At 43.0% G+C, this 10,000-nt stretch overlaps 1 protein-coding gene across 15 annotated transcripts in view; it reads right to left on the reverse strand.

Annotated features, from left to right (window-relative positions):
- Ebf3 (EBF transcription factor 3) overlaps positions 1-10,000 on the reverse strand; it is a 129,094-nt gene that overhangs the window by 37,320 nt on the left and 81,774 nt on the right. For 11 of the 15 annotated variants that reach the window (XM_063244939.1, XM_063244950.1, XM_063244949.1 and 8 more), the window contains 2 exons: positions 4,013-4,094; positions 198-342 (listed from right to left, as the gene is read on the reverse strand). In XM_063244939.1, the coding sequence (XP_063101009.1) occupies positions 198-342; positions 4,013-4,094 (227 nt within the window). The remainder of the gene's footprint in view (positions 1-197; positions 343-4,012; positions 4,095-10,000) is intronic. The other 4 variants (XM_063244944.1, XM_023561491.2, XM_063244948.1 and 1 more) reach the window with 1 other exon arrangement.

Raw genomic sequence — 10,000 nt, forward strand, 5'->3', positions numbered from 1 at the left:
AAGGAGAGGGGAAGAGGACACCAGCAAGGGTGTCCTCTCCCCACCATGTGGAAAGCCCACCGCCTGTCCTGCTGTGAGGTCTGACAGAGTGTACAGCCTGAAGAGAGCAACTCCATGTAAATCAACATAAAGGATGGTGCAAAGAAAAAAAAAGCATTGCAAATAAAAAAAAAAAAATACATGTAACATGTGCCTACCATTTTCCAGATAAGAAGGGGCCGTACCTTCTGACGGGTCTAGGCGGCGGGCCCGCCTCCCGTGTTTGGAATTGTTGTGCACAAACATGTTGTCCGACACAGCCAGCACGTGGCCGTCCACATTGACTGTTGTCGATACAACAACCTGCAAAGATAAACTAGATGTGAAAATAGAATTGGCAATGAAAAGCACAGAACCTGTTAGGCAGAATAAAAGCCAAAAGCCAGCTCAAGTGCTGCAGAGCACAAGGAAACTTACTGTTCTGGAAATGCTCCACTGATTGATGTGCATTCACAGCTTTTTTGGCTAATGGGGGTGGTTTGTTTTGTTTTGACTCAATTGCTTCTTTTAAAAAACCTGTTCCACTAATTAAGGTTTAATCTCTTATTATGCTAACAAGTGAATTCAATTCAGAGAAATATTCTCCTAGCCATTAGTTTCAGAAACACCCCTCTAGCCACTCATTTTAAAGCTGCTGTTTTGATTGATCTGTTCACATATTGATTAGATAGTTTATCTAATTTAAATTAGTTCACTTGAGAGCAGCCTCCCTTGAAGAGTTGTGAGGATTTAGAGTTGCCCAAAAAAGGCTTCATAAATCAGGACCATTCCTCCCACTCACATTTTATCAGCAAATGATCCCTGGGTCAATTTTACAATTACATTTAATGTCTGGTAATGAACTTTTTTGCATCTGAAAAGATGGAGTTGCATTTGAATAGTGGAAGTGTTTTCAATGAATTGGGAAAAGTTCAACTGGGAAAGCTCTGTGTGCCAAGGCAACATCCTTTCTGTTGCCTCCCAGTCCTAATCCAGACTCAGAGGAAGACTTGGGAGACAGGGAAGGCCTTCTTTACAGTCTCAGTGGCCTCATGTGAGAGAAGAACCCATCACACAGGGACTGCCTTGCTGGTACAATGTATGCATATTTTGTTTGATGGACTTGTAACAAGCATTCCAGAAATATGCCCAGGAAACAGCAAAGTACAACCCGGCCTTGACTTTCTTCTTTGACAGAAGTAGGCCTGTGTGGCATGTTACTTTCCCAGAGTGGCTAAAACCTGAGCCCAGGTTTAACCTGGGGCTTGCAGCAGGATTTCTGGGGCTTGAGTCTGGATTTGGCAGGAAAAAGTCTGGCTCACTGTCACAGGTAGGGTAGGCTTGGCAGGTCTTGAGGGGGTCATACCATCCTAGAGAACTGTGCACTGGGGAGGTGGTGAGTGAGAACTGCCAGGTATAAAGGACTGTGAAAAGCCGAGGCTATAGCAATCCTAGTAAATAATACTTATTAGTGTTAGCTCAGCAGATGTAATGAATGCACTGCATCAAAGATGTTAGTAATATGGGCAACTGAAGGGAGGGGGTCCCGAAGAGTTTCAGGGAGCTCTCCAAACTTTCTGCTGACATTTTTTAGTAGCACTGGATTAAACCCAGGCCCTCATGAGCATGCTAGGCAAGCATGGTATCATTAAGCTACCTCCTTACACTTTTCCCAGGATGTCTTTAAACTTGAAATTCTAAGGGGCTGGGGATTTAGCTCAGCGGCATAAGCGCCTGCCTTGCAAGCAGGCAGCCGTGAGTTCGATCCCTGGTACCCATAAAAAGGAAAACGACAAAAAAACAAAACAAAACAAAACAAAAACCTTGAAATTCTACTGCCTCAGCCTCCCGAGTAGCTGGGATTACAGGTGTGTACCACCATACCTGAGTGCTGAATTTTTTTGAAATGAATCTAAAACTGCTCTAAGAAAACAAGAAAGTCTATTAACAAAATAAATAAAACTAATTTTTAAAATAACAAATGATTAAAGTCACATAAATAATATTTATGAGCGTTTAAAGAAAAACCAAAGCTATATAATCATATATGCATATATTCATACAGGAATAACTTTTTCAAAATTTCAGGCCCCATGGCCGAGAGTGATGAATATCTACTATATCCTCCAGGCTCCCTCAAGGGCAGGATTTTTTTTGCTTTTTTGTTTGGTTTTGTGTTTTTGTGCTGGGGATCGAACTCCTGACCTCACATTTGCCAGGCAAGTGCTTATACCACTGAGCTAAATCCCCAGCAGCAATATTCTTGATATCGGTCTCCCTCTTTGGCTTTCCCAGATTGCAGAGGTCTAGACAATATCAGGTTAAGTAGCCTTCAAAAACTATGTAGTTACTGCAACTGGCTACTGGTTCAGATCTCAGGACCCTCTTCTGACTGCCACACAATGGCATAACCCATTACACCCTGGGCAGGAAGTTGCTGCAGTGCCACCAAGGTGCCTCTCATGCTTGGCAGCCTCTGCTTGCTTAGTGGAGTCAGAAACTGTTCCTGTCCACTCAGGTACCCTCCTGGGGACCACCTGCAGGCCCCACCCTGGGCACTGATTGAGCTCCAGTAACATCACCTCAGTAGGAGGCAGATACCTGACTAATACTTGACCTTTTAAGTTCCTACACCATGATACTTTAAAGAAACAAGAAACAATAGAAATAAAAAAGGACACTGATTTGCTCTGTGATCTATATATAGGTCAGTCACCAGGGGAACAGAGTGTTGTTCAGCAGAGAAAGCAGACACACTGTTTTGTTTCCATTTGGACCAGCCCTAGAGTGTACCCACAGAAAGATGCAGAAGTTGTGAAGCCAATAAAAAATATCATGCAAGCCCTGCCACAGTCCTAAAGCCAGTTAAACCTTCCCAGAGGCAGGAGGATTAGCTAAAGAGACCAGAGGAGGTCCTTCTACCCCACAGTCAACACTGAGATGACCAACACTCAAGTCATTGGCAAGAAAAAGAGTACATGGCCACTCAACCCAGTGTGACCTCCACCCTGCTTAAATGGATTAATATCACCTGTGCTCCATGGAGCCCTGTGCAGGAAAAATGGAAGCAGGCCCAATAGTCTGCAAGAAACATTGTCACTAGCTACTGAGATCACTATGAGTAACCCTAGGGGTCCTGCTCTCCCTGACTGGCGGGGTAGGCCTGGAGAGGGCCATCATGTAACTCCCTAAATGAAGGATACATGAAATTCCTAGAAATACTTTGAGCTTTTTATGGAAAAATAGTCTACATCCCACCTAAGAATTGCTCAGCGACTTAGTCCATCTAATATCTACGAGCTGTTCAGTTCTTTCTGGTTGATGAGTACCAGTAGCAATTCTGTATTTCAGCTCAGAATATTTTTACAATTAAAATCAACACAATAATAATGCATCATGGGTATAAGGTACCTTTACCCTAATGTAGCCTCCGGATCATTCAAAAGGGCAAGAAAAATATGAATACTTTTATAACCCAACCAGTTCCCTTTACTCCTGTAGACAAAATTCTCCAAAGGTAATCAGGAAGCATATTAATAGGTAAGCATGGAACTGAGGAAATGAAAACACAGAAGACCGTAGGAGGAGGAAAAGCCAGAAAAGTGTTCTGTAATTTTCAGAGGACTGGGTTAAGCAGATTCAGACCTCTTTGTAAGGAAGACTCAAGACCTCAAGTATACCTGAAAGGCTGCAGTATGATTTCCCTTCACTGCAAATCAGTTATCCATCCATCAATAAAAGATCTTAGGCCTGGCCATATTTCCAGAGGTTATGTCAGACTGCTGTGGGCTATGAATGGACTCAATGAAGCTGGCATACTGAAGATATAAGATCATTTCAAAAGCATTCTTTTTAACATATTTTATCAAATGAGCCATCTGGTTTGATATTAGCCTTTGGAGAACTGCAGGCTGTTTCCTGAACAACTGAAAAATCAGAGTTCAAATCCGGTATGAGCAGTCAGGATAGCTCCCTGTGAGTATGAGATGCATACCTGGAACCTTCGCATATCCCGAGGGTTGCCTGCATTCTTCAAACAGTTTTGATTGCACTTGAGGAAAAACTTTAGGAAGAATCTACAAAAACACAAAACAGTTAGGGTTATCAGACAAGCAATACAAACTTTTTGAAAGATACAACCTGAAAGTGGAGACTGCCGCACAACTGTGGCTGGCTGTCCTGTAGAGGGGGACATTGAGAGACAGCTTGGGACAGGTAGGTATCTAAGTGTGAGAGAAGCAACTTAACATTTGTCTCTCACCACAGATTCCCAGGCTTTATAACAAGGACTGTGACTTTTGGATTGGCCACTCCACACTCTACATCCGGATTTTTGAACTATTAAGCATTGAGAAAACATTCACCCCAGATAGGACTGCCAATTTCAGTCAATAAAAATGCAGGATGCCTGATTAAAATTGAATTTTAGTAGTGGTATACCCCAAAAAGCACACCTACACTAAAATATTATTTGAAATTGAAACTCACTAGTTATGCTACATTTTAGAAATTCTGACTCCATTAGATAGCCCTAAGCAAGCACACTTTTTTTTTTTTTTTGGTACCAGGAATCAAACTCAGGACCTCACACTCGGTAGGCAGGCACTGTGCTGTTGCACTATATCCTCAGTCCAGCAAACATACTTTGAAAGTCAGATTTTTAAAATCTTTTAAAGCTACAGTAGAAATAACTTAGAAAAAATTTTAGAGCTACAATGATTTCTGTGAACTCTGTGTTTTCAAGGGCATAGCTGACAGTTTTTGGTGTGGTCATGAAACCTCTGCTCAACAAGGGGCTGGGAATAGCAGGTACATCCCCAGTGGTAGTGGCAAAGCCAAGCTCAAGAGCTGGCACCAACTCCCATCTCACCCTTGCCTTGGGTGGCAGGAAGACTCAGGAGTCCTGGCAGGGTGCTGAGGGGCTGTGATGAAAATGCCATCCTGCTATCCTCCCCACTGCCACACATTCAGTGACAAATGCAGATCCACTGGCTTACAGCCTGAACTGACAAGGGCCAACCTAGCTGTGACCCCCCCCCACCCCCGCCAGGGAAGGCAGGGGATCTTGTTCTCATACAACTTCTGCCTCCACTTACAAAAGCCACATCCACTGTGAACCAAAGTCCCCTCTCTAACATCTATCTTCCTTGGTTGTCTAAGCATCTTGTCCATCAAGTTTATGCACAAAACTGCTTTCTCCCCAAAATATCATCTGTCCTACTTGATGCTGCTGAATGCTTTATGAAGTTTCAAATGATTTCCTTGAATTCAGCCTTTCGTGTTTGAGGTTCTTTATTGGGCATTACAATATCAGAAAATAAAAAGACTCAACAGACTATGATTCATTTTGCTAATAGCGATGCCAACATATCCCAGAAAACTGTTGACCATCACAGAAAAAAATTCCAACTGACGGAAGAAAGGATGGTGGCTATTTAATTACATTTTCTAACATTCACAAGGCTCACTATTTTAGGCCAGAATTTACATCTTTTATTAACTCACCTCACCTATACACTTAGCTCACAATGCCTCTTAACACCATCTGCCATCAGCTACAGCAAGTCACTTGATATTCCACCCACCAATTTTTCCTAACAACCAGTGTGCAATTAAACTCCACACGTTCCGCAGCGAGGTAAATTAGGCGCACCTGCGGCCACACTGCATTTGAACTGCATCAGAAAGGGCCTAACAAGGTGAGGGCGCCACAAAGTTATCGTCCTGTCAGGCAATTAGGTTTTCACTTGGGGGACAGCCACACAGTGCAATTATGTCCCACATTACCACCCGGCTAATCTTCTGAGCAGGCACCAGCCCGAGAAGCTGCTCATCTGCAAAGGTACCTGCATGGAGCCAATGGTGGGAGACTTTTTGTGAAATAAAAGATATTTTCCCCCATTTAGAGGAGACTGCTTTAAATGCCTTGATACCATTTTAGGCTACTTTATATCATCATCTCTAATAGAACACAGCAGGCTTTGAAGATATCCTAAATTGTCCTTGCGATGGCTCCTACATTGCCATGAGGAGATGGACTTGGCATCTGGGGCCTTGACTATAGTCATCTCAGAGATCAGCAGAACAAAGTTGGGTGCTTGAGCCTGAAACCACACAGAGTATCTATGGGTAGACTGAAGCAGGACCAGACACACACCAACCCAAATACATGTTCATACTCTCCACCCCAACCTCCACCTGGATGTGGCAATAGTTTGTTTCTATCCAAAGTATCTAAAGGCAGTATAAATACTTAAGATCTGATGTGAACACCCTGGAGAGTGGGAACCTTTTTAAGTACTCAGGTCCCAATAATACAAATAAAGTAAAGCACAGCGTTCAACTGACTTCTCACCAGGGTACGGAGATCTTTTCAAGGACAGAGAGGAATCCTCCACACAAGGAAAGGGGCACTTGGAGCTGATTTCTTTTGCCTTCCTTTTGGTTCTGTTTAACTCAAGGATTCAATTAAGCCTTCACAGGTGGAAGGCACAGCAGAGCCGCTGCGTGGCTGCTGACACTGGCCACAATTACGTAGGAAACAAACGCAGTTTCCACTAAGAAGCGCTCGCTGAGATGCACTGTTGCAATGTTTGGGGACAGGGTGAGAAAATTGAATGCCCGACATGTGAAGTCAAATGGTAATTCTCATCCTTTACTCAATTACCCTTTAATTGGCTTTTTCCTAAGAAATATCTGACAACCACTTTACATATCTCACTTCCAGAGTCTAGTACACAAAGGATTTAATACTCTTGTTATGAAAGGAAAAATCCTTCCTATGTCAGAAAATCTTTGGCTTTAGCACCAATAAACTCTTTATTACTGCTAAACATGGATTTGCTGCTCGATCGCAAAGAGGCGATAAAAATTCTAACCTGTCATTAGTACATTATGCTTAATTGTGTACAGTGTGTTTCCCCTTGCATCTGCTGGCCCGACATCAAAATGACCATTATGTGCACTAATTCCCTGACCCCATCTTTATTTCCCTAAAGAGTCATCATCTTTCACAGTAGGTACCAGAGTAAATCAAGCTTGAAATATGGGCTTTATTTACTTGTTTCTCCCAGGCAGAGGGGAAGACAGCAGCTAAAGACAAACTGCTCCACAGCAGTCATTCCTGGGTAATATTCTATTCGGAAACCCTCACAAAATCCTGGAAAGTTCTCAGGAGCAATTAGCAGGGGTAATGTATGATCCTATCACTTTGGAAATGGGGTTTCCTCTTTGCCTCATGCAAGGATTAAAGAACAGCATGTGAGTGCTCTTGCTTATTCCTAGGAAATATCGCTGTAGAAGATTCCCTCTTTCAAATCCTGAGGACCCCATGACAATGGACTGGATACTTAGGCCCTCATCAGGATAGTGAAGGAGGAACTAAGTGGTTCCTGATATCTTAGGTTTAAGCTTAAAATCCCAAGGACCTCCTTCCTGCTAGGACAACTATTCCACTGGTGCAACAGAGAGAAGTCTGCTGCACTCTGTGAAGCTGAAACTTTGGTCTTGACAGTATTAAAATCGGATCTCAAGAAGCAGCACTAAGATTAATGTGAGGTGGGATGGTGGCCAAATAAGGACGATTTAAACTAGGCTACCATAAATGAGATCAACCTTTGTCACCAGAGCCCAACATGGCTATCGCAGGATAAGGGGCAAGCCCCTATCACAGTAACTAATTTTAAAGCCTGTTCCACTTCTGTATGTTTAAGCTATGAATTAGTTCATTTATATTTACTTTTATGAAGCTGATTAACCAGAGCTTCTCTATCTGATGAAAATCATTTTAATTGTAGTGTTAGGCTCCTGTGTAATATCCATTACATTATGAACTGTTTAAATTCTACATGGGTATTGTGTAAATTGGCCCTTTGTGAGCTAGCAGGCAATTAGGACCAAACAGCTCTCCTTTTAACGGTTACAGAACTTTGTGGTGTTGTTCAGGACAATCAGAGACAAAGGAGGCTGTTTAATTGTAATTTAATGGAATATCAAGGAGTCCGTGGCATTAGACGCTGGCAACAGAGAGCAGGAGAGAAAAATTAACTGCAATTATGTTTGATTAAAGCTATCCTTCTCAATAATCAGCGGTCCTGACAGGCCATGGGGCTCCAGTGGGCTCCAGGATGGCAAAAGGTGTTCAGCAATATTAGGGCCAATAAAGGGGATATTAGCATAGCTAATTACAGCCCTGCAAAACCTGTAAAGGGGGCCTCTGTGTATTGTAATGTGTGAAATAATTGGCTGAGGCCGTTATCAATTACATAAGGAATGAATTTGGTTTGTCAGAGAAAAGCTGATGAGATACATTTCATCTGACACCATCCCTTCCCTCACGTCTCCAGGCAGCAAAGAACTTACCCACTTCCATCAAGAGGTGCAGCTTGCAGTGGCCAAGTCACTGTAAAATCATCTTGCCAGCAAGTGTTAGGTAATTAATACAACTCATCCTCGAGCCCTCCCTGCCGCTGCTGTTTTTACCTAACCGAAGCCACTAATCATGCAATAATGATTTCTTTCCCTCTGGTCAAGGGAGAAATAGATTGGCTCCTTAGAAATGCAGCGGCTTCACGGGCACACCCTGGTGATTGAGGAGAAAAAAGAAACTCAGAGTACTTTTAATTGTTTTTTTGTTTGTTTGGTTTTTTTTTTTTTTTTTTTTGTCTTTTTCCTTTTTATCGGTATGGGGATCGAACTCACAACTGCCTGCTTGCAAGGCAGGCGCTTATGCTGCTGAGCTAAATACTTTTTACACGTGGTTATCACTTTTTCAAATTTCCTTACTTCTCAGCATTGCAGTCACCCTCTAAGGGTTTTTTTCCTCCCTTCTTTTTAATTGTCAAAGTGTAGACTCTTCCAGGGCTTGATTTTACCATGACCCTGATGGGCCGTGTGAAAAGACATTCAGGCCAAGTGTGAATCCAAAGTACACTGCAGCCTCTGTGCAGGTTAAGTGCCTACACTCCGAGGGCAGAGCTCTGGCTTCTCATAGGTCCTCTGGCACACTTCATTTCAGCCTCATTCCTAGCTCTCTCCTGGCCTCAACTGTGGGTGATACGGGGAAATCCGTCAAGACTGAAAATATAGGTATCTTCTATGGGATGAGGATTCACTTTTTCAGTTTTAATGCAGAGCTCTGAAGCAAGCAGCACACAGTGGATAGGTATCCAGATCATTAATCAAACTCCAAAGTGTTCATGTGTAAATCAGTGTGGTGACAAGCACTCTGGTGGTGGTGGAGGGGCTTGCAGAGGGCCTGGTCCAGGTCTACCCCCACATCTTTAGTTAGTATTATTTTAATATCCAATAGCCTAACGAGAAAAAGTGAGCTCTGACTGCCAGCCAGAAAATGCAACTTTAAATGTCACCAGCCACTGGTGCAGTGAGGTGAGGTGGATGTGCAATGAGGAACAACTGCTTTAGAGGTGCAGGGTTTCCTTTGTGGGGAGAACAAAACATCTGAAGAGAGATGTGATAGTCTCATAAGGTATCAGCGTGCCAAAATGCCAGCAAGTTGTTCGATTCCAAATGGTTAATTCATGTTATGTCAACTTCACTTAACAAAAAAAAGTCCCCAATCCAAAGGTGAACACAAGAGCAAGGGTGTGAATGGCCAGGCCTCCTGGGTGTGAGTGGGCTGTAGCCCTTACTAGGCTATTGAAATGAAATAGTTAAGAGTCAAAAGATAGAGCCTTTAAGAGACTTTTCCCTGACTGATAAGACAGTGGCCATGGAGTGATCTTCGAGGTCCCTGCTAATTACTGGGAAGTTCCTGAAAGCAGTGGCCGCAGCTGTGGTGTGTGCACACCCGGCCATCAGTCGCTGGAGTATTGATTACTGAGCAATTCTAGCCGATCAGGTCCGGGCACTTCAGAGACAATGTGCTTCCCTCACAAAACCTGTAATGAGCAGTTCCTATACAGGACTACATTCTGCTGACATCAGATCTGTGCTCTAAGATAGTACACAGGTCAATATGTAT

This window comes from Cavia porcellus, unplaced genomic scaffold (genome assembly GCF_034190915.1).
Source record: "Cavia porcellus strain 051 isolate PalLab524CR breed Dunkin Hartley unplaced genomic scaffold, mCavPor4.1 scaffold_2, whole genome shotgun sequence".
In the NCBI taxonomy this organism is placed as follows: domain Eukaryota; kingdom Metazoa; phylum Chordata; class Mammalia; order Rodentia; family Caviidae; genus Cavia; species Cavia porcellus.